Source organism: Harpia harpyja, chromosome 7 (genome assembly GCF_026419915.1).
Source record: "Harpia harpyja isolate bHarHar1 chromosome 7, bHarHar1 primary haplotype, whole genome shotgun sequence".
In the NCBI taxonomy this organism is placed as follows: domain Eukaryota; kingdom Metazoa; phylum Chordata; class Aves; order Accipitriformes; family Accipitridae; genus Harpia; species Harpia harpyja.
Window position 1 is genome coordinate 6,734,637 of NC_068946.1, and position 25,154 is coordinate 6,759,790.

The 25,154-nt window shown below is 40.6% G+C and overlaps 1 protein-coding gene across 1 annotated transcript; it reads left to right on the plus strand.

The window, feature by feature from the left end:
* Positions 1-209: 209 nt before the first annotated feature.
* Positions 210-24,791, plus strand: TNFRSF8 (TNF receptor superfamily member 8). The gene is made up of 11 exons (XM_052792852.1): positions 210-414; positions 10,164-10,254; positions 13,789-13,914; positions 14,336-14,491; positions 14,594-14,687; positions 15,125-15,405; positions 15,618-15,728; positions 16,290-16,337; positions 17,519-17,544; positions 19,418-19,625; positions 21,129-24,791. Exons 1-11 carry the CDS (start codon positions 343-345, stop codon positions 21,371-21,373), a joined length of 1,458 nt encoding a protein of 485 aa, XP_052648812.1. The 5' UTR covers positions 210-342; the 3' UTR covers positions 21,374-24,791.
* Positions 24,792-25,154: the final 363 nt, after the last annotated feature.

Consider the following 25,154-nt stretch of genomic DNA (forward strand, 5'->3'; position numbering starts at 1 on the left):
CAGCCAGCCATGTACTTTGGGTGACAACCTTGATGCGTGCAACCGACTCAGAAACCCGACAGCTCTGGGACTGGTGATTAACGCGGTTTTGTTTTGTTCTTTTTTTACTTTTCTTTTTTGGGCAGCCCCCCCTCCCCCTTCCTTCTAAATTGTTTCCTCAGCTTGCTTGAGTCTCAAAGCCTGTCTCCTGCTTGTCTTGAACAGCTGGAATGGCTCTGGACTGAATGAACAGACACGGAGCAAGACTGGGCTGGACCCTGGGAGGATCTCAGCCTCCAGGAGGAGCAAGCTGGTTGTCTAACCTGCGATGCTGGGAGCTAGGGAGATTTAACACCACTGCAGATGGCTGCCTGCAGCCTGGTACTAGGACTGTGGCTTCTGCTGCTTCTCCAGGATATCCAGACAGCCCCGCAGGTAAGGCAGGGTAGCATCAGGATCCTGCAGCCCCTTAGGATGCAGGAGCCTGGAGAGGTCTGGGGGCACACTGGGCTACAGGGCTATCATGCCCATAGGCTGGATGCTGGGTAGTGGGTGTCCACAGAAACAGGCTTTGTGCAACACAGGTTGATAAAAGCATAAAGCAGACCTGCAAGGAGAGTTTGCCCTCTCTGGGAACTTTGCAGGCAGGAGCAGGGGATACAAGCTATGATCTGCATCTTTTTGTTGGCATTGCTAGTGTTACTGCACCTCCAGGCACATCAGAGCTAGGGAATGAGGAAAGATTTGATAGGGGTGGGGGACTGTTGTCATTTCTTAGGGTGAGTGGCTTTTATTTTTGCCTGGATGGCCAGGTGCTCTGTGACAGGCACATTCCTTGCAGAGCTTGGTTTGGAGGGCTTCTGCTCACTCTGCTGATATGAGTCAGGGCTGGCAGATTGAAAGGTGTAAAGGCAAACAAAACAATAAAATACCTTCCTCTTTACAACCGCCCACCCCTCTGACACTGACTTCCTCATGAATGGGCTATTATTTCTGCATCAAATTGACTTAAAATAGACATAGCCCACTAGTCGCACTCAGCTGATGCTGTAAATGCAAGGTAGCTCCCTGTTCAGATAGTATCATCTCTTGTGGGTTTGCTTTCCCCCCCCGCCCCAACTCCCCAGCCACTTACCCCCTCCTCCCTAGTGCATCACTGGCAACAAGCCCTCAGCACCTGGCATAAATCCAGGTAATTTCCCTGCCTGACATTTACACACAGACACACACACAAAAAGGTCAGTTGCAGAGGCTCTTTGCACAGGTTAAGTCAAGTAGGTGAGTAATTGCTCACTGTGTTGGATCCTGAAATTGGCTATTTTCTCTTGCAGTGGAAATGTTCTAGCCTAAGACACCTGTCTGTACATTGTAAATGAATGATATAGCACATCACTTCAGCTGTCAGGAAATTTTTTACAAGAAACTGACTCTGATTATATCTCTGAAAATAACCAAGTCCTGCATCCTCTTCATAAACTTTTGAAAAAGATCCTCCTGGCTCTTTTTGTAAGAGTAGGAGTTTGCCCTTGTGTCTTTAGTTGTAAATTCCCCTCCCACATTACAAGTTTGCTTTATTTTTCCCTGGTTGTCTGTCCTGACACTGTCTCCTTCCTGAAATATAGAAGGATCACTGTTCTTCTGTAGGATTGGAGTCTGTAGTCCTTACCCACCTGAGGAATACTTAGGAGGGCATTCAGATAAGCTTGCCTAGTTCTGCTGAATGCACACTGCTTTAGGAGAAAGGCAATAGAAAAAAGATGGTATTTTTGCTCTTTGACATCACTTTTGGTGTTTTGTTCACAAAATGAGAGGTGCAGAGAGAAAATTTGTTTTTCTGATACGCATTGTCAACATTCAGACTTGCTGCAAAATCATCAGTTACCCAGAATAAATATGTAGATCTTGCTGGGATAAGCAACTGGCTTGTCACTGTCTTTCTGCATTGCCTCTATCACAGTAACCTTTGCTTTTACTGCTACAGGAGTACAAGTAGTACTGTTTAATGTGAACAAATTACAGCTTATCAGTCATATTTTAAACCATATTCCACCTCACTTGAGTCCACAGTTTGGGTTTTGTTTGTTTTAATACTTGGTTAACTCTCACTTGTTAATAATGTCTTTATGATCAAGCAGATGAAGTTTGACTACTTGAAGTCTTAGATTATCAGCTTCTTTTGTGCTGTCAGAATTTGGATAGAAGCTTGAAAGGGAGTCAACTGTTTTGCTACAGCATTAGTCAGTTCTAGAATAGCCAATGCTGGTAGAAGATTCTTTTTTTTTTACCGTAATATGCTTTCTTCCTGACTTACAGCTCATTTGTAGCAAGCTGATTTCTTACTCTGCCTCACCATCACTTTTTCTCTATGAGCTCAAAAGACCATAAATAAATGAGTCAAACCTTGTCCTGACTGAACTGCAGAGTAACCCACTGAATTCAGCACCATCTTTACATTACCATTATTTAAATTGGAATAGCAAACGTGTTTGTAGATACAAGGAAAGTGAGAAGAGCTACAAAAAGCCTATTTTCTAAAACAAATTCTCGAAAGCAAGCATTGAAAAACCCAAATGCTTTGTATCAAATATGTTTGCTTTATTTAATTGGTCCTTGATCTGCAACACTTCAAAAAAAGAAAAAAATAGTTGGCCTGATAGGTCAATTAAAGCACTAAGCCAAGGGATCCCTGGCCATCCTGTTACAGAGCAGTCTGAAGAGGATATGAGTTGTGGTCTTTTCCTTTACAAGATGTATTCCAGCTCCTGCTAAATCAGAAACCTTTGTTTGAAGTGCATGCAGGAAAACATTACTGAAATTAAGTCTCTGTCTCCCTCCAGTTGAACAGTACACTGAATCCAGTTTAAGAACTCCTTGTATTAGAGCAAAAACAGATGCAAATTACTAGTCTGATATAGACTCATGGCTTGTTCAAATTTGTTCAAAAAACGTGGACAGATTAACTTTGTTGTGGCAGGCTTTCTACTACACTGGCAATTGTTTACTACACCAGCTTAGCTTCTTGTTAGTTTAAATATTTATCTGTTCCTCTACAGCTGGCCTAAAGCAGCATTAACTCTGCATTGTGTCTTCATGTCCAATCCAGAACAAATCAATTCTGATACAGCGTACAGATGCAGAAATAACGTCTGTGAGGTTTCCCATTACAGCTGTGCCCGTCAGCAGAGACCTGTCACACAAAGGGGAGGCCCTGCTCCTGGCTACACAGTGCCACCAACTTTCTTGCACTGAATTTAGGGCAAGTGACTGCAGCCACAGGGTGAGTTGTTTCAGTGCAATAACCCCCTGAAAACCTACTTCACAAATTCAGAAAGCAGAGTTTTCGGTCAAGTGAACTCCTGGAACTGATTCATCATCTGGAAACACAATTGCTCTGTCTTAAACAATCAAGGAGTTAGAGGGGAAGGAAAATGTGGGTGCAGGCAAGAGAGGGGAAGTGGGATTGCACCCTTGGATGGCAAAGAGCCACAGGATTAGCATAGCTCTAATAGACACATATTCCCACTTTGCTAATCCATTCTTAGTACAGACCCATCCATTCAGAGTTTCCTCAGAATGACAGGGAAGGACAAAGACCTACTGTCTACCACAGCTGGATTCCTCACCCTTACCCACCAATACTTCTGTGATCTTCCTTGAATTTTAAAGGGTTTTTTATAATACATATTAACGAACAGAACTGTTAAGTACTAATGGACAATACTGGAAGTCATTGGGATAAAATTGGTATTTCTTCATTGAGACTGGATTATCTTTTGGAGAGGGGACAGGCAAATGTACAACGTCTCCTTTTCTTCAGGAAACACTAGGAAATGATGCCTTAAAAAGTGAAATTGTGCTAGAATTTTGAATTTCCCTGGCAGAACCTGAGTTCTGTTTCTGTCTCTTGAGATTCAGACAAGACTGGATAAGGAGGAGGGACAGTCAAAAGATGAAAGAAAAATGCTTTGAATGTTAAACAGGATTTTGAGGTTACTGCATTTCATTCTGTTCCTTGCAGAGATGAGGAGAATTTGTTCTGTAAAACTTACTGGAGGTTTCCTTGATGAAGCAAAGCCCCATGCTAGTTACTGCTGGGTATGGATTATACCACACTCTTCAGTGTTTCTAGGCATTCCAGGAAGAAGAGGAGGGAATGGGGCAGAACTGAAAGTTCTTACACACAAATCCTTCCCTACAAAATAAGTAGTAAGTGGCAAATACGTTGAAGTGAATCTTCTTTCACTGGCTAATTGACAATTTCTGTAAGCATACTGGAGCCAGGAGAAATGGCCAACACTGTAAGTGGAGAATTTCTTAGCACATTCTTTTTTGTGGGCCTCTACACACAGGCACTGTGGAATCAAGAAGGTGAACCTCCCACCCCAACACTCACAGCTGATGCTTTTTGGTAAGAAGGTGATAGTGTTGAGGTTTTGTAATACAAGGCTGAAACTTTTTCCTGTCTCCTTTGCTTTATCCCTTCCTTTCATTTCAAGAGCTATTTATGAGCAACTAGGACCTGCTAAGTCAAACCTTAACCTTCAGCTTCTGTCTAACAAAGAGTCTTAATTTAAACTGGTTTTGCTCTGGAAAAATGAGTTTTATTAGCGATACTCACACAATCCTGAGTCAAAGTAAGTAAGTTCATATTTTTTTCTGAGACAGGGTTAAATTCGTCCTAGAATGTATTAAAAAAGGATTCTTTGACTTAAGTTCATACTAACAAATGGGATAATGGCACAAGGCAGAAGACTTTCACTATATTGTAGTTAAACCTTATGTGTCTTATTCAATATTTTATAATGCTTGGTTTTATCCAAGCACTCACAACCAGAAATATATTAGAAATGTCTTAATGCAGAGATTTTTGTTGCCAATGAGAGCAGTAAGAGCACATAAGCTTTTCCTTCCTGCTGTGTTCTTCTTGAGCCCTATTATAATAAAGTACCACTTCTTACATGAATTTTTCCCTTCTCTCCTCACTGCCTTTGTGATACCCTCCCTTCTTTTAGGTGATCCCTGTTCTGATTAAGGCTTGACAAGAGGGACATTTTCTTTCAAAACTTCCACTGTTGGCTACCATCATCTCAGTCACAATACCGGAAGCCCAGTACATAGCAGGCTCCCACAGTTGCAGCCGTTGGTAACGCAGCTCAAAACAGGTCTCTGCAGCTCAAAACAGTATGTATCTGTGCTGGGGAGATCAATGCTGCTACTGTTGGTGGGAATTTTTCTCAGAATTTCCCTCATTTAAACAGGATCATTCTGTGCTGTCACCAGATTCCTTTGTAGGCACAGTGTTAGAAGACAACTAGCTTTTCCCCCGCCTGTTTTGATTACAAATAGTGTGTGATGGCCTCCTGAGAAAACTGCTTACCCAAGTTTTTGAGTGGAAAGATGCTTTTATGTTTCACTGGAAAAGCTAGAGAGAATGTAAACTGTAAGTTCTGCTGTAGCAGACTAACCTATCCTGGTACCAGTTGTCCTCCCCTTAGCAATTGAACTGATAGTGTTGGCAGGATAAGAGTGTTTACAGCACCATTGGTGACAGTTTGGGCAAGATTTGGTAAAAGCAAGCAAATCTAAAGTTGAGGACCCAGTGGGACTGGAAGGACAGTATGTCCCATATGCCCTTACAGAGCCTGTCTGGGGTTCCCTGGTGCTACCACCACAAAAATACCCATATTTGTAGATAGACATTAGACCCAGTACAGCAAGGACTTTAAAGTAACACATCTAAGGCAGAGCAATGATAAAGCCAGGAACAGAACCACCAACCCTGAATATTAAACTACGGGGCCTTTTCCTGCCCTCTGCCTTGTGGTGGCCTCACTGTCACATTGCTGTGGGTTTATACAGAGTTGAGCCTCAAGGTCCAAGCTTGGTGCTGGACTGCTCAGACAACAGGAGTTCACCCAAGTAATTTTGATATTTACCAGGTGAGGATTAGAAATCCAGCTTGTGTTCCAGCTGCAGTTTGTAGTAGGCTTACCACTATATAGAAATGGTAAGTTGCTATTCAAAATAGACATGTTGGTTCAATAGCCTTAATTTCTGAGAAGTTACGCACATATGTTGTTTCCATAATTCTCTGGAAATCTAATGGTTTTTTTGGCCAAGACACTGAAATATTTTTTTGCTTTTTAACAGTATTGGTTAACCAGCATTAAAATATTTTGTAACTCCAGCACTCAGTCATCATTCTGTCCAGGAACAGCAAGACAAATATGCATTAAGTATTTTGCAGTCCCTCCAAATTTGGATGGACTTGATGGCTGATGTCTAGACTGCTGCTGTTAAAAAGGAGTAGCCAATAGTTGAGGAACAAAAAACCCCAAACACATCAATCATATCACTTGGACTCTTCTTGCACACAGAGATCTAAGATGACAGTTAAATCAAGAAAAAGCATAAGGTATCTTTCCAGAAGCACTGAGTCGTGAAGGGACTGGGACTGGAAAATACGAAATCCAGAATTCCCTGTGTTTTCTTGGTGAATTGTTTCCAGCGATCCCTTCCTAATTAGAAATACTGAGGTCATCAAAATGAAAGATCAAACAAGCCAATATTTTATTGTAAACTTGCACCCTAATTTCCCTAATTGTAGATGAAATGTCAGAGGTGGTATTTTACATGTGGGAAGAGTAGTTACAGATGGTGAAACCGAGGTCATTTACATGTTCAGTCATTGAGTGGGTAAATTACCTCAGCTCAGGCCTATTGCTACCCACTAATAACGCACATTTTTGTTCCCTTTTCACTTTGGCCGGTTATCTTTTGTTTTAGTTAACTTACTACCCTGATATTCATTACACACAGACGGAAAAATGAAAACTATATTATCCTTGTATAGCTGACTTTCCTTCACCTTTTTCCCAAAAGTAGCCTAGTCAAACGTCTGCAGAAAATGACTCGCCACCATCATTTTATGGAAGACTTCTAAACATTTTAAGACCTTGGCCCTTCACCTTTGCCATTTCCTCAAGGCATGTTCTTTGCTTTTAGGCACCAATTTGTTTCACTCCCCTAAAAACTCGTGGAAGTTTTGGTGGGTTCTTAGTGCAAGATTTTTTTATTCCAGATGCATGAAAACTTGAAATTTAGCTTAGAAAATGCCTTGCATAAGTTAAGAAGCGGAGCCCATATAATTTTTAGTGACACTTGCCTTTCCATACTGCCAGTTTTGCTTATGTAATTTATTTTGTGCTTGTAAGCCTGAAGTGCTAGAGGTGTGGGGGCTTGGTTTATACTCGGGTCCTTACCTTAAAGTATGCTGTCTACAAAGGGCCAACCTTCCTCTTTAGTTTAAGAGCAGAATTTTGCATCATTGCATTGCTGTTACAGGTCACATTAGGAATCAAACAGCTTTAGGATTTAGAGCGAAAAAAATGACAAGAATGGGGAGATGATGACTGATGCTGAGCATTGATGTTTACATTATTTATCATTGAAAGGATCTGTAGTAAGTTTCATACTTGTGAAACACCTCTACTGAACAGGTGGCAACTCTTAAAGACATTTTGCAGGTAGCTACAGATTAGAAGCGGTGGGGTCTTCAGAAGGTGGTTTCACAGCCATAGAAATCATGCCACCATAGAAATTGTGTCACGATTTGTTAAAATGACTTCTTTTTACAGCAGAGCACCTTGGACTTGGCTTAGTAAACAGTAACAGAGGCTACAAAGCTGTGCTCCTAACCGGATACATGAAAGCAGCATTTGTTGTGAAGCTGCGGATGTCATGTGTTATGTAGCTGCCATCTTGTGGGGGGAAAAAAAAAAAAAATTGTCGAGTACTCTCCTATGTATGTTTTCATAATTTGTGTAGTATGTGTGCACAGTTCATGCAGTAATTTATCACAGCACTAGCATCAGGTCAAATTCATAATCAGAATTTGCATTGCTGTAACTAAGAGCAGAATCTAATCCTAAACTCCTGATTCCAATATTTTAGACAAGGTAACTTTTTAAAAAGCAGCCCTTCCCTCACACTTTTACACAGACTCTATTCCTTTATTTAAACCCCAAAAGAAACAATTAAATAAGCTGTAAGCTTATGTGCTTCATAAATCATTCAAGAAATTTGTTCCCACCCGGATTTAAAATTCAATATCATTTGCAGCCAGAGTTGGTTGCCTGGGAGAACCAGGAAGAGAAGATCAGTTTTTTGTGGTGACTTGCCATAGCTCTCACAGAGAAACTAATCCAGGATGACTTAGCTACCACCAGGATGCTGTTGTTTCTTAAATTTTCTTTATAAAACTAGTTAATTCACTTCATATCACTGAAGTGACTCCTCAATGACCCTTTGTCTAGTGACTGGTGTAGTGTCATTTCCTGTTATTCAATTTAGTTGCAGAGTGGCTGGCTGACAAGGGTGCATCTCCACACAGATGCAAGGAAATTCCACTTCCTTCTCCTACAATCTAGGGCTTCCTCTTCAGAAAAGAAAAATACAGGGTGCACATTTGTAAACTTGATTTGAGTCAGGCTGAGCAAGCAGACATCTGCTATTTCCTCTATACAGTAAGCTAGAAAAAATGCTTTGTAGGGAGGTGTGTGACCCAGTGGTTAGTGCAGAAATGTGTCAGGCAGGATTTCTCAGTTCTGTTACTGGAGCTTGATGAAATGTAATATTTTCAATATGTTTCTATTTCTTGTCCTTTTGTTAATTTCCTCCTTGACTGAAAGTTCCTGTTTTCTGATGTAACCTGGGACAAGTTAAATAACTTCTGTGTTTTATGGTCCTGCCGTGAAAAGAACAGCGTATTACACAGGAGAATACGGCTGTGAAATTAGGTAGTAAGATTCTGCACTGCATACAAAGGCAGTAGGATACAGTAGGTATTATTTCAAAGGCCAATGGGAAATTCATCTGCAGAAAGTGAGATGTAGTTTTTCTGAAATATTTAACTGCTCTACCAGTATCATGTGGGAACATCTCTGGGCAATCTGCTGATTGAGTCTTTACAAAAAATTGTCATTTATACCTTCTAGCAAATACAGAAAATGAAATTCAGATAACATTTTTAGGGGATTATTAAGGGAGATGCCAAATTCAAAGATCAGATTTTCTCATCAGAAAACTGGTAGCAGCGTAATTTCCCAGAGCATGTAGTAGCCCTGCCATACAAAAATGAAGTCTTATTATATGCTTCTTGATACAATTCATAGCTGAGTCTCATTTTCTAAGCTAATATTAGAACTATTGTATGGGGTTTTTTTTAACTAAACAAGTATCATTTATGCAGTCAAACCAAAGGTTGCTCCTGAAAACCGTCACTCACAATAGAAGTGGGCTTAGTTATTTGAATAAGGACTTCATTGTGTGAGTATTCGCAGCATTCTTTTCAAGGCAAAAAACTCTTGTTCTCGGTGTAGGATTTGTCCCTAAATGATAAGTAAATTGGTTTATAATAAACACATCTTTAGGTTGCTAAATTCAAGCATTATGACTGCATAAATTAACTGTACTGTAAGATTTGTTTTCTGCAAACAAGAATTATCATTGTGGATTACAGCCAATCTAGCTAGATTTAGATGATGCTGATTATGACACCACCTCTTATTCCAGTGCACACAGAGCTGGAAATCTGTTACGGATCTTAGGGATTCTTTTTTTTTTATTTTCTAAAAAATCCTTATCTCATATTAACATGGGATCATTTCAGGACAGTGATTTTTAGCCTTTTTTTAATTTACTAACTACTACAAGATTTCTAAAGGAGGCACAGACTAACAGACAAGCTTTTCTTAGTGATCTTACTGATCCTGCAGCTAGGTTTCAAAGGGTGTTCAGAGCATTGGCTGAAAAACATTTTTGTAGGGCAATGCCACTACCCTTTTTCTTATATGAAACAAGGAGTTAGTTTCTGAGTGCTGAAATGCTTGATACACAGGTTGGGCTACAATATTCCATTCCTAGGTTTAAATGACTTTCGATAAAAGAGCCTGCCGAGTGAAGATACATATTGAATTATTGCTAAATATACTGAATATTGCAGTCTTTGCTTAAGCATATGGGCAACAGTAATTGAGTTGCTTTGGGGATACGTGAACTTTCAAAAAGCTGTAGGCTTTTCCTTACAATCTGCAACTACCATCACTTGAGACAGATAGCGGGATCTGCTCTAATACAGAACTAATTGTTTTCTAACTGTGTCTTTTGTCTGTTTCAATTTCAAGACATCATTAACCCCATCTCATTCCTGTGATACACTTGAGAATTGGTTCTATGATGAAACTTCACAAAGCTGCTGTTACCAGTGTCCCTCAGGTCAGTATGTTTATAATTCAATCAAATTAACATGGAGCCTTTCTTGTAGAGATATTAGGAACCATGTCTGTCTGCGGAATTGCACTTTGACCCTGAAGAAAAGTGCAATTTCATGAATCACTGTCTAGTGTGGATCCAGATGTGAACTTGTTCTCCACTGCCCTGCTCTTGTTCAGTCTACATGCAAACAATCTGTAAATTGCAAACAAGATAACTTGCTAGGATTTTTTATGTGTTTTTTATCGGTTAACTTGACACTCTGAAGTAGCTAGAAGTAGGCAGGTCTAAGAATTCATTTCGACTTGCCTCAGGGTGTGAAATAGTGCAGTGAAATTAGGCTAAATAAGTTTCTGATCAGAGACAAAAAATATAAAATGAAGGTGTGGAAAATCTGTCATTATCCTCATAGTCAAAACAGTTTAGAAAGTGTCTCACATGAGAAAGGGAACAGCCCCTTGTCAGGGGACACAGTAAGCTTTGCTGGAAGCTAGTTATGACTCAGAGGCAGGTGAGCTCAGAAGCAGGAAACACCTTGGTGAGACGAGTTCTGGAAATGTCTGAAACTCCCCCTATTGGCCAAAAAACCCCTCAGTGGGTGGGGCATTTTATGGTACTTCACCATCATCAATCTCTTCTTATAGAAATGTTTTCTTTTTCTTTTTTTTTTTTTTGAAAGGAAATTTTTGACATTTATTTGTGCTCTAATAATAAAGAGAGGTTTAGCGCTTGGTTGCAAGCATTTGCATGCAGTTACATCCAAGTTCCCACTGGGACACCTTGTACTCCTGGCCATACCACTAGAATCATTCAGAAGTTGTATAAGTAAACAGGACCAAGGGATGGGGAAACTGGTCCTGTAAAAGAAGAAAAGGGGCGGGGATCTGACTCTGAGCCAGTCCCAAGAAAAGCTTTTTTCTCCCTCAAAACCATACTTTGCAAAAGCTCCCACAATGACAGATGTCAGTGAGGTCTTGTGAAAAGCAAAGATCTGATTTACATCTGGCTGTAATGAGCCACCAGTCTCAATCACTCCACCTCTGCTTATTCTTGAAACTCATTTTGTTGCCACCTGCTCATGTCAGTCTTGGACATCATATCCTCCAGGGCCTCCTTCACAACAGAAACTCATAACAACGCTTTTCATTTTAATCTTCCACTACTCCTTCAAGCAATAACCTGTTCATATCTGCTACTAACTCAACTGCTCACTGCAAAGAAAGGGAAGCTTTTCTAAAATTGCATTTAATCAAAGTGGAGTATCTTGAACTCTTGATGCAGCCTGGCTTTACTTTCCTTGGTGTTCCAGCCCGCAGATGTACAGCTTTCAATCTGAGCACACACTGGCCCACATGCAAGCCATCCTCTGTTTTAAAGTTAATTTCAAGTTCAATTTCAAGATAAACTTCAAATCAAACCTCAAAAGATCATTCTAATCAATTTCTTGCCACATCTCTTCTCATGTACTTAATTCTTGTGCAGGTAAAATGATATTTCTGGTACCTGGGATACCAGAAGAAAGTTTTCTTTCTGTCTTCACAGAACAAAGTATTTCCCTCCTATCAAGGGGAGGAACAGAGATTTTCATGGGAAATAATGGTATATGCTAGAACAGCTCATGTTATGCAGAAGCTGGTATTCCACTTCAGTTCTGTTTATTCTGTTTATGGTTTTTTACCTTTTTTGTTTTAGACTCTAAATCCAGCTCCACAAGATAGTGCTGCAGTCAACACTCAGGATAATTTCCCACCCACAGTTAACAGCATAGCCTCAGGAGTGAATGAATGCACATACTCATGAAAGAAAACCACTTAAAACACTTATTTCATCTACTTACTTTCGGTACCTTTTTCAGTACAGGTGATTGCAGCTGGTATTCCTACTGCTCAGGCTTTTATCTGGTTGAGCTGTGAACACAATCTGTGGAGAACAGCACCAGAAGACACTGTTAGGCAAGCTTCAAAGTTACTGCACCTGGAGCACACATCCCCCAAGGGAGGGACCCATATGTACAGGAAATCTCAACTGAAGTTAAAGCTTTTGGGTTGTTGGGGGAGGAAGGGGAAAATGACATACACAGGCAGGTACACATGTGTGCAGCCCGAGTGCTGAGGTTCAGCAGTCAGCCCCCACCTTGAAAGGAACAGTCTCAGACAAGTAGTTTTGAGAAGGTGAGAGTGACGTGGTTTGGGCTTGTCTGGTGCTTTTTAGTGGGCCAAATACAGCACAGCTGTTTTTACCTGCACTCTTACATCATGCTTGCCAAAATGCAGAGTAGGTGAGTTATTTCCCTGCCAGGTTCCCCCTTCCTGTGGTTAACTCTTTGTGTTTTGGTGATGCAGGCTGGATGCTGAAACTGGGATTTGTTTCTCTCCTTCTGTTTTCCACCTGTGAAACATTCAACTCTTCCTATCTTTACGTTGCTGCTTTAGCTTTTCCTTTGGCAGTTATTTCCACCTCCTGGCAAGGCCACGAGGTCACAGCTGACCACTGTGCCTTCTGATTTCTTTGGCACTATGGCCAGGGGTAGAATACCTCATCTGTTGCTTCAGGAACTGAAACATTAGGAATGCCTCTGTCCCAGCCTTTCCCACACTCCTAGCTGGTTATTGTACCTAGCTTGCCAGATGGATGCTTTTAAAAGCTGGTCACTAGACAGTGATTACCAGATATCAAGTCTTAGAATAGCTTAAGTTTGGCAAAGGCCTCCAGAGGTCATCTAATTCAGCTAGCTGCTCAACTTCATGCATGCTGCATGTACACAGAAGGTTCGAGAGATCCAGGGTAGTGTGCCTACAAACTGTGAGCAATGAGTCCAGGTGAGTTGGAAGTGTTGAGCAGAGAAAGTGTATAGCTTATGCATCCAGCATCAGAAAGACATAGATACGTAATTTGATTTGTTTAAAGGAAAACAACTGGAAAATTAAACCATCTCACAACTGCCAAGGCAACTGTAAAATTAGCAGGACTGCTCAGAAAGCAACCTCCTGCAAACCTGCTAGGGGTATGTAGGGCACAGCTCAAAAAGTACCTACCATCTTGTAACCTCCCATTCTGAACATGGGAGATGGGGTTGTCCCTGCATGAATCCATGTGCACCTAGGTGATTCTGTCAGCTTTTGAAAGAAAAAGTGATGATTTAGGTAGCAAAGCATGAGGACTCGATTGCTATAGTCAAGAAGAAAACATGAAAAACAATTGCCTGGGAACTTAGTAGTGGCAGGAAAATATTGCCCTCACTGCAGACTTGGCGGTCTTTTCTAACTGTCAGCAAATGACTTCCTATGTGCCCATTTTGCAGCAATCCATACTGACACTGATAATACTATGCATAGTGTTGCTGTAACAGGACAGCTGTGATCCCCTCACACTTGAACGGGAAAGGCAAAAATGTGCTAGAGAAACCAAATGACAGGTACAAAGAGAAGACTGTGGTAGTGTGTCTAACAGGTAAATGAGCATACAAGAACACTTCAGGATGGTTGCCTCCAGTGATTCTGAACAGGTATCCTGCATATTTTTTTTTTCTTTCTCCAGGCTATGTTAAGAAGAAAGCATGTCCTAGGGACCCAGATGAAGACTGCATGAGATGTGGACCCGAACAATATGTGAATGAAGCATTCCAAAAGCCACGATGTGACGCTTGTGTATCATGCACAAAAGGTTTGCTTTCCCTCACACATACCTCACAGTTATATTCTCTCTCTGTATTTTATTTACACTTTGTTTATATTTTATTAAGTTAGAATTTCCAGCAGCAAAATTATCCATCCTTGGTTACTGATTTAGAGAGCCAAATGCTACCTTGCACATAATCAGTATCGCTTTCTATGTGACCTGGGACTACCTAAAAATTCTCTCATCCAGTGCTATCCAAGTCTGATTTCTGCTTTCTCTCTTATATTACAAGCCATTGTCTACAGGCTTCTCCAATTATTCGTGACTTAAGTTGCCATCGCAAAGAGTGCCAGCAGCCTGTTCTGCTTCCTTGAGCCTTTGAACTGATGTTGCTCAGCTTTGGCCCCAGCTCGACATTTTCATTGCAGGGTGATCCTTTGTTACCACATCTGTTTCTTCCCCACAGAATCGGACCTTGTGGAAAAAGAGCCCTGCTCCTTCAATTCTAGCCGTGTGTGTGAGTGCCGACCAGGCCTGTTCTGTCAAACCCCTGTTCTGAACACCTGCATACGATGCCAGCAGCACACTGTTTGCAAGCCTGGTTTTGGAGTCAAAGTCAGAGGTAGGAATTCCTACCTGTCTAGCTTACCTTTTCTGATCTTGGCCATAGGCCTGGACCTGATGCATTTTGGTTGGTCGGTCCTCAGTCGTTATTTTTATTCAGGCACCTCAACGAATGATGTTACTTGTGAAGAGTGCCCTTCTGGGACCTTTTCTGATCAAAATTCCAGCACCGACATCTGCAAGCCCCACACAAAGTAAGTCCATAGTTCTTTAAAGTGACTAACTAATTAAAGCTATAGAGGACTAAAAGGGACACCTGTCCCTTCTGGTGCGAAGTATACAAATTTATCTTAGAGGCAATGGGATCGCTTTGGGCCTATGTGCAGAGTTTAGAAGGCCTGTCTTTATACCTGTTGCACAGCTCTGTACTGGAGGAAGGAAACCCTCTTGCCTCATTTTTAGTTTACTAAGTACAGCGGAATTACACACGCATGTGAGTATCAGGTTTGCATCCAGGTCAAGAATTAATGCCACAGGGGTGAGAAGAAGGTTAATGACTTTTTCACTGAAAGCAATAAATGCAGGTGGTAGAAAAATGACCAAAGGGATGTTTGCCACGTGGAAAATACTCTTATCTTGTACCACGGCATTTTCCTCTAGCGCTGATACACTCTTCTTTTTCATTCCCTAGCTGTGCCAAGTTAAACAAAATAGCACTAAGCAAAGGAAATGCCACACACGATCAGGTTTGCCTGGACCAATTGCCCACCTACCTCACCTCAAGCACTTTGTCCATGCGATTCAGCAATGAAACAAATAACTCTGACCTAAGGAGGGTTGAAGAGAACCTGGTGACCATGGGTAGTATCCTTTTAAGTGCCATAACAACTGAAAACCCCAGTTCAACTCCTGAGGAGAAAGCTCTGGCTGGCACTTTTCCCACCTCAGCCAAGGGGGAGACGACAATGGGAGGTAATAAAGATAAAGCATTTACTCTGCCTAGCATGTTTTATTTGGATATATCTTTGGTAAATGCAATTTTTATGTGGGTGCTTCCTGCAAATCCCCTATGACTTGTGAAATGACGTCCATGGATCTATGTCCAAACACATAGATCTACTAATAGTTCTCCCTCTGCCTTTTCTTAGCCTTTCCTGTGCTCCCTTTCCCTTTCTGTGCTATAGGTCTAGTTCTTTGGGCAGTGGTTCTCTCTGTGATAGTGCTACTTGTGGGCATGCTGTTAATTTGGAAATGGAAGGTTTGCAAGAAGCGGATCCTCATCCTCAAAGGAAAGCGTGAGTTTTTAAAGCTGTAATACATAGCATGCTGTTTGATCTCCAAGTATATGCCAACTGGGAACTCAAATATACCAAAATTTTGTGGAGGTCATTGGGGAAGAGAATGTTCACTACTGCCTGGTGCACGTGGGCCAGATAAGGGTTTTAGGCAAACAGTTCATGCAGCATGTTGGAGAACATGAGAGAAAGATTGAAGCAGCTGTGAATTTATGGAGGAAGATGCTACAAGCTGGGTGGGGAAAAGGTAACCAGTGGTTTCTTCTCTCAGCACAGACACTAATATTAAATGATACCTGAAGTGTTTTGTGAGTATTTATTGGTTCCGGCAATGGGGTTGGACTTTGAGCATGAGAGGAAGAGTGATTTTTACTCACACCGGCTCTCCGTAGCTTTGCCTAGAGTTACATGTGGGGTGTTCCTGTGGAACCACATTCCCTCTTTTATAGAAAGCAGGATGTGCATGTTGTAGGTTGGTTGTAGGCCTGTGGGTGTGGTAAAGCTGTTAGAGCCTGTATGCTCCACGATGAGTTTTACTAAATGAATGGTTTCTTTTATTAGCACATCTGCATTCCATCACTTCACACAAATCCAGACTCAAATCTCAAGGTGAGTGACCGATGGATGAGGAATTGTAATCCATATGTCTAAAGAATAAGTGGATAGTTTTAATATGGAACTTTATTTTATGGAATTTTAATTTAAAACGTGGAACTTTTTCATGTCAAACGTATGTCTCTGCTGACATGCAAAAGCCCAATCCTGTTGTCTGTCCTGCGCAGGCAGGTGATGCTCTGGATGTGACGAGCCACTAGATGGCACTTTTTTCCCACTGCACCCGAATGGTTGGGCGAGGTGTCAGTGCAGGGAGGCTTTACTGGAAAAACGCCCAATTAATTTCTGGGCACTCAAATGTGAGAGACGTGTTCCAGAAAAAGTGGGTGTTAGCCATACCACCTGTACAGATCACCTAGAGTACACACATTTTGCCCAATTAACTAATCCCCTCTCAGCACGTCCATTTCCATTGACTAATCTATTCTCTTCTGTTGTGTTAGATTCTCCTCATCACCACACATCAGAGCTTTTTATACTCATTTATTCAGGAATACAATTTAAAACCTCTTGTGTGCAGCTTAATTTTCTCAAAATGGAATTTTTGCTTCCTCACTTGCCTTACACAGGAGAAACTGTTACTGTGTAGCATTATAGAGCTGATGCATTGAAAATAAAGGTGGCTGCATGTTAGAGTGAAATTAGATAGCAGGCCTGAGCCCGTCTAGCTTCATGGTACTACAGAAGGATGCTGTACACTCCCTTCTTCTCACCTCTCTTCTTTCCCCAGTGTTCCCTTCCTCCATCCTTGCATAAAATCCCATCCCCTTAATAGTCATCTGACCACCACATGATGAACTAATCCAACTTGTTAATCCAGTAGAAAGTTATTAACTTTTTTTTACTTTTTTCTTTTTAATAAGCCTGTCTTCTGCTTGCCTGTCTTCTGCTTATCTAGAAGGTTTAATCAGTTCATCACTTCATTAGATGAATACTGTCTGTGGTGTGGGGAGAGTGATAGTGGTGGCCACAAAGGGCTTTGAGGAGAGCAGGACCTCACAGTCTTGGCAGCAACATGTTGCTGGTTCACCTCAGCCGTGTCATGTAAGTGTGCCCTCCGTGGTTGGGCAGTAGAGTAGTTTAGGACATAGCTAGGTGATCTTTCAGAGTAAATATTAACGTTCTTGTGATTGCTGTGAATTTTCTTCTGATAATTTTTCCTCTTTCCATTGCAGGTTCTGATTTAGTGAACAAATGCGCAGTAAGTGTGAACAATATTCCAAAACAGATCACTTTCCATTCCAATGTAAATAATGATATTTTTAAATGTCCTGTTAAAGAGTGCCAGCCTTTTTGTTTGGACTTCCCTCTGCAACGCATCATCCCCTAGGTGCAGTGATGAGATGTACTAGGATTTGGTACTTTCACGTCTTGGGCTATGTTTAATGTGGTGTTAAATAATGTGATGCTGCCAATCTTGCTTGTGAAGGGAGTATTTGGTTTGCTCTTTTGCCATTCATGTTGCATTCTATGGGACAAGATCCAAAATCACAGGATGAACATGCCTTTTCTACCTTCTGGGAGAACTTTGTCTGTCAGTCCCACTTTATCTTACTGCTCCAGTCACACCAGTAGGATTTGTACCCTTCTGCCTCCCTCCATGTCACCTTCCATCTTTGTAGGATTTGGCATGAGTGTAATATGGGTACACAGTGGGTATTGTTTGTCTGGAAGACTTTCCAGCAGGACCAGCTTCTGGTTTAACAGTATAGTTTGCATATGAACAAGGCAAACATCAGTCAATATGGTAACAACAGAAAGCAGTTCCTCAGCTGTTGAAATCATCATAGCTCTGTTTGATTCCCCCACTTTCAGTGAAATTACAGCAACTTTCATCCTCTGAGTCTTCACAGTTTATTGTCTATATCTGCTAAAACACTCTCTAGACTCTTCCTTTTTTTTTTCAAATCAGTTTGCTTTTAAATGTTGCACATCTGCACACATACAAAATACTACTTATTCTAATGAATCTGGTTGCAATCAGCTATCATAATTTCAGTGTGTCACTGCTAATTCCTGAATTGTGGGGAGCTTCCACTCTTGCTTTCATAGTCAGTCAGATATGAGCAAGAGTTTTAAACTGCACATTTCAAAATCATACTATGTTGTGGTTTTTTTTTTTTTTTCCTTTTCCAACCTTGTGGAAACAGAGCTAGGAACCATCAGAAATTTGTGATGAAGGACCGTTAGCCTCTCTCAGACTCTGGCTCCTCTTTTAAAGGACTGTTTGTAATTAATTCTTCACATAATAGCTAGTCTGAGCTTGTTTCTTCTACCTGAGGTTCTGCTGAGGCAATTCCATTTTGAAGTTCAGCCAGTTCAACCTCTGGCTTGTTTTGTTCTTCCATAGGAGTGTGGTAGGTCTTTGCAAAATCTAAGAGGAAGGTAAACCATATATTCTCAGTTTTGACTGTTTGACTCTCTCACCATATGATTACACATCTGTACATGTTTGTCCTCTGATACTTATCTCACAACTAAATATGAAAAATATCTTGTTAAAGTTCTTTCTGAGCAAATCCCTTAAAATTTTTACCTCCAGCATCTATCTTTCTTACTGATGTTATACTTTTTGCTGGAAAGTGCTACTGAGCTTCAGCCCCCCAGAATGCAGCTGTTACTATATTACAGGACAGCAGACTCTGCAACAGAGCATACAGTATAAGACTTGTGGCAAAAAGTCAACATAACAAATAAGTGGATTTACAAAGGTTCATCGGCACCTAAATTGCGGACAAGGCAGTGGAACTTAGCAAAGCATCCAAGCAGGTCCAGGAAACTGGATTTCAGTGGAAGTGAGGTATATTCTTGCAAATATCATAAAAAATCTGTGAATTTAGCTTAGAAATGCTATTTTTAAATATGGCCTTAAGTGATGCAGGAACCTAGTTCAAACAAACTTATGTTTCTATATCAGTTAGGCACTTTCAAATTTTTTACTCCCTGTGACAGTGGTGCCATGAAGTACATTATATTATTCTGACTGCAGTAGAAGGATTCCGTAGACCTATTGCAATCTTCACAGTGTTGCTTTTACATTCACCCCACTTCTACTCTCCTCTTTGTATTGGCAGAAGATCATACTGACTACTGACAGTGGGCCAGAAGAGAAGGAGTTAATTGACAGAACCCTCCCTTTGGAAACCAACAATAACTTGGTCTCCAGCACAGAAAAAGCATATAGTCCTGAACTGAGTCTGACTGATGTGACACAGAGCAATGGAAATGCTCCAGATTGCCCTATCGATTCTCGAGTGAGAGACCACACAAATAATCGAATTGGTAAGTCTTGCTTTTTTTTTTTTTTTCCTTTTGTCTGTTCAGTATTTCAACCATGGGCACATAATGTCATTCTGAGATTATTAGTAAGCTGCAAAGTGTCCAAAGTGTCTAACAAAGGTTGGGGCTGAATCTCCAGAACTTTTGACACACAAATTCTGGTATATCTACTCATTTGAATATAATGCTTTCTTATTTTCACATTTGCCTTAGTCACTTATGAACCTGACAGAAAAATGCTCTTCTCCTCTTTTTCATTCCAGAAGATGTAAATTTGCAGAAGAAATCTGAAATCCAAAATATGTCAGCTGGAAAATGACGCTGTAATACTTAATGACAGTTGTACTTCACATGTCTCAAGCTATCATTTTCTTCTCTTGGTTTCACAGTAATAGCTTGAAATGTGTCTCCCATATGTTCCCATAAAGTCTTCGACCATGGCACAGGGTAGGAGATAAAGTCAGGCAAGGAAGCTTACTCACGGGGAGAATTGTTACCTGAGACACAGTCTACATGAGACATTCTGGCAATGTTTCCAAACCCCATTTTGAGGTTATTTGAAGGGGTTTTTGGGTATTACTAGAGCTGACCTTTCCTTACTAAATGCCCTTTCTGTTTTTTCTGTGAGTGATGGACTTGGGATGCATGTGAGGATTTGACTTACCATACCCAAATATCTCCAAGCAATTGTGAACAATAACCTACAGTGTCTGATCTGCAGCATATGTCTGAATAAAACGTAATGATCCAAGCCATAGCAAAGGCCTTATTTACCTTTCGTAAAGGAGTAGGGTCAACAAGTTGGACACAAGGTTCAAGTCTATCCCAGAAAATTTTGTAGTTGATTCTCTGCTGGAAAGAAACTAATTTCTTTGCAGGTCCTAAGACCCCAGATAATTACCCAGAATTTCTGTACAGTGCTGATCCTTGCCCAAAGGCTGCTTTTAATGCAGGTGTTGTTGCTTCTCGAAACAGCAGGAGTATAAAACTTGGATTCTCCGTATCTGTCTTCCCCAGATCCTGATTAATTGCTTCTTCTAACAGACTCTTGTGAATATCTTACTGCCTTTTCTAATTTGTCTTTCTCCGGTAGTCCTAGCTATAGTGCAGCTGCTTCATCACACGGGAGTTAGATCTACGTGATCTAAAATGCCCAGAGTCCCATTGACAGTGGTCCAAAACCAGACAGTGTAGTACAAAATGTGCAGGCCTTCTTTATCACTTAGTATATTCAGTGGTTTGATTTCAAAATTAAAAGCACCTTATAAATAAACAATTAAATAGACAACTTACAATGTGTGAATTCGAAAAGCTTTAGTGGGTTAGGGAATTCTGTGTTTTCACAGTGACGGGCTTGATCTGCATGCCTCTGATTAAAAAAAGAACAAGGGGGCGGGGGGATAAGAAAAACCGAGTACCAAATAAAAATTTTGCATGAAAAGGAACCATCTCTAGGGTCAGCAGTGATTGTTAACTACACTCAGCACTATTTTTTTCCTTCCTCAGAAAAAATATACATCATGAAGGCCGACACTGTTATTGTGGGGTCCATTTCAGAAGTGCCTAGTGGCAAGAACTGTGCTGCTAGAGGATGTGAAAGTAGTGTTGATGCCCAGGAAAACGTGGAAGAGGAACTGGCAATGCACTATCCAGAGCAGGAAACAGAGTCTTTTCGAGGGAATGATGTAACGGTTCCTGTAGAAGAAGAGGGAAAGGAATTTCATCACCCCACCACTGCCACTGAAAAGTGATAACCCACTGAGAAGATGTGTGAAGCTACAGAAATATCCAGTGTGACACTAAGCCTTGAATCTATGACAAGGGAGGTAAACACATAGTGCCTTAGATTATCTGAAAACTCAGGTAAAACACTGAAACACATTCAAACAAGGAGTGCTAGAAGCTATTTTATCTAACAAATGAGAGGATCATCCAAACTGTTGGCCTTCATAGCTGACGTCAAATATTTCTCTTTCCCTCTCTCTCCCCGCATCGTGCTGGAAACAAATTTGAATCAAAGCTACAAAATTCAGAGCACATCTGGATGCCAACTCAAGTTTCACAACTTGCTTTCTCTGCATGAAGGAATGGATTGAAAACTATGTCTGATTACTTCTATTATCGTATGAAAATTCTGGCCAGAATTCTGAGTTAAGCTTGAGACTCAGCCATGTTTCATATGTTGTGTCTATTCCAGTATTACCAGTACTTCCAATTTTGTCATATATTTTGCAACATCTGGTGTTTTTCTTAAGGCCTCAATTCTTGAATGAAAGTAATGACAATTTCAGTTTTACCTAACACAAACAGAACTCTTAAGTTTGTGGACTTCACATTTCTTGAGGAAATAGGATCAAAAAGTGCCACACAGGCTCAGAAAACGGAAGGTAAATAAAACTAGTTGAAGTCCACTGTACTTTAGGCCATTCTTTCTAATTCTTGAAGTCCAATTCATGTTTTTTGACTACTTCAAATCATCGGTAAGTGTACAAAATAGCCTCTTCTGGTGGAAGCCAAACTGGCTGAAAATTTGGATATTAGATGAACTATGGGTTTAGCCCAGTGTGGAGTCTGTAAAAAGGGAAAAGAAGAAAATAAACTAGTTTTCTACAAAAAGGAAGGACTGAAAAACAGGCACAGCAGTTATTTCCTATAACATTGTTAATCTTTGCTTGTTTAGAATTGCTCATAATCATCAGGCTGATACTGATTTGCATATCTAGTCTTTAAAAAAAAATCTGGTTTGTGGTCAACTGGCTTGTGTTATGCTATTTCTCAATCTCTCACACTGCTTGTTTGATAACTGTAAGTGTAATAGTGCTGACTATATTTTTGCACAGGACAATGGAAAATGAACAAGATGACAAAGTGTGCCTTAACAGTCAAAAAAAGGAACCACAAAACCAATTACTTGCTTTGTAGTTTTACCCTGGACAGAGTACTGCAATAACAGCTGTGCAACTTCAGCATCTTTTGTCTTAGAACACACAAAAGGAACATAAGGGCATAAAAAACACCTTCTTGAGCCAGACAAGTAGTACAAGCCCAACATTTTATCTCTGACAGTCGCAGTAAGAGATGTTATTTAGGAAGAGCACATAAGCCTGTTAATATCTGCTGTTTGCATTCCTCATAGTTCTGCAACATCAGCTGTAATTGGATTAAGGATGTTAAAGAGTTTGTCCCAGCCTTTAGCGTTCATTCATACTGCCATTAATTTTTCTTCTCTCTTTTGAATTTCCTGGTACAGTCTGCCTCCATAAGCACCTGTGGCAACAGATTACAGGTAGTTACTATTCACTGTGTAAAGAAGTACTTTGACCGCTTTTAAACTGACCTCTTGCTTATCTCAGTGAGTGCCACTAGTTCTTGTATTACAGCATTTAGTGCAATACTGAGTTGCTTTTACGATTCTTGATTGTATCCTCCTCAGCCCCCAAGCTGAGTTCCCATCTTTTTACGTTTCTCATGTAAGTTAGATGCTCCACTGCCTTGGTCATTTTAGTTGACCTCTTCTGCATCTTCTCTAACTTCACTACATTCTTCTGGACATCTGGAGGCCAGAACCATGCACTGCACTGAAGAAGAGGGGTGGGCCAAGGTTTTAAAGAGCGGCAAAATGATACTCTATATTTTGTTCTCAATACCTCTACAGATGATGCCCACCATTTTATTTGCTTTTTTTGGCTGCCCCTGCATACTAAGCAGATGATTTCAGAGAACCATCAAGAATGACTCCAGGATCACTTTTCTGAGCAATAGCTGCTAGATGCGAATTCAGCACCATGTACGCCTGGTTTAGATTATTTTTCCCTAAATGTATTGCCTTGTGTTTATCTATGTAGAAGGTCATTTGCCTCCTTTTTATGAGCTCCTTCTGGCTTTACTTGCCTCTATATGTCATGTAAGTACCTGGAGAAGTTTAGTATTACTTTCATTGTGTGGGTGCTCTTTTCTCCAGATCATTGATGAAGATATTGAATAGAACTGGCCCCACCAATCCTCCCTGCTAACTGTTCTCTATCCTGAAAAAATACCATTATGTTGTGCTCTTTCCTTCCTGCCTTTTAAACAGCCATAACTTTTGTATCCTGTAAACTTTTATCAAATCCATAAACGTACCTTTCCTCCAATCCTGTGACAACTTTGTTTTTCCACCACCTTAGGTGTGGAACCTCAATCAAAGGCTTTTTAAAAATCTCCATGTAGTAGGTCCACTGGATCTTGTTTATCCATTAAGCCTCGCAATATATGGGAAGCTTTTTACTCAAGATTTTGTGATTGAAGAAATACATCAAGAGAAATTCATACCTTTCTGGAACCGCAGCCCCAGAGATGAAGTGGGAGAATCTCAGCTTTATGGGATCTAGTCACTGGCTTTCATCAATGGGTAATCTACCTGTAGTATATTTGAAAACTGGTTGTAATTTCAAGTGTTGTAAGTTCCAGTATTTAATTCTTGAATTCCACTCTTCTCTGCAAGTCCAGAACATTTATTTTAATAATTTCTAAAAACAACTGCTGTCACTGTATATTTTAGTTCGTCTATTGACTCTTGCAAGAGAGGCAATTAGTGAATCCTTTCTGTGTACTTCTGTGTTTGTTCTTGCTTTGTTTCATTCAGAAGATAAGCTGCTCCTAATGCTCGCATTGAAATTTCTTTTGGCTGTCAGTATCGCCATGTCAGTGGCAGTTACGTGGGATGAAGAAGGAAACAGAATGAACATTTTTTGGTTTAAGTGCTTGTTGTGCAACAGAAGGTCAAGTCACCAAGTACTGACATAAAACAGCAATGCAAGGAAGAAGAAAAAACTGTGTAGGACATATACCGGTCACCCTTTCCTCACTTCCAGTCAGCTTAGTTCATTGTTTTCCAGTACATGTGCTTCATTCTAGAAAAATACAGGAACTTCTATTTCATTTTAGAGAATGCCAATTTGTGTATCCACAAATTGTGAATAACCATGGTCACCTGGCTGTGATTGTTAAAGGATGTTCTGTAATGACAGCTAATTGTATATTTCAGGTCTGTATATAAATTAATCTTTTTTACTGGAACACCTTTCTAGATGAATCATATGCATTGCAACCTGCTAGATGTATTATAGTTGGTTAGTTTAATAATGCTGGTAATCTTTGAATTAAAAATTGCATGGGTTTTAGACCATAGCCACACTTTTCTTGTCTGGTACGTAAATGTTTCATTGTTGGTAATTTCAGTACATGTATCAGTTGCAGAAAGAATGTTTTTGCAAGAGAGCCTTTCAAAACTTAGGAAGCTATTAGTCGACTGGAGTTTTTTCTCAAGAGCAGAGCAGGTCTGAATTCCCATTAAGGTCTCTCTATACCATCCCGGCAGTGTGTACGAGACACGAGTGAACGCGGTGTGGCAGAACGGTGGGTATCGCGGAATGCTAGAACGCTGCAAAAGGCAAGTTCACATTTTGGGGCAAATGGAGCATAAATACGACTAGAGAGACCCTTTACACACGCGGAGAGTCTCTTCTAAGATACCTGGAGTAACTTTCATGT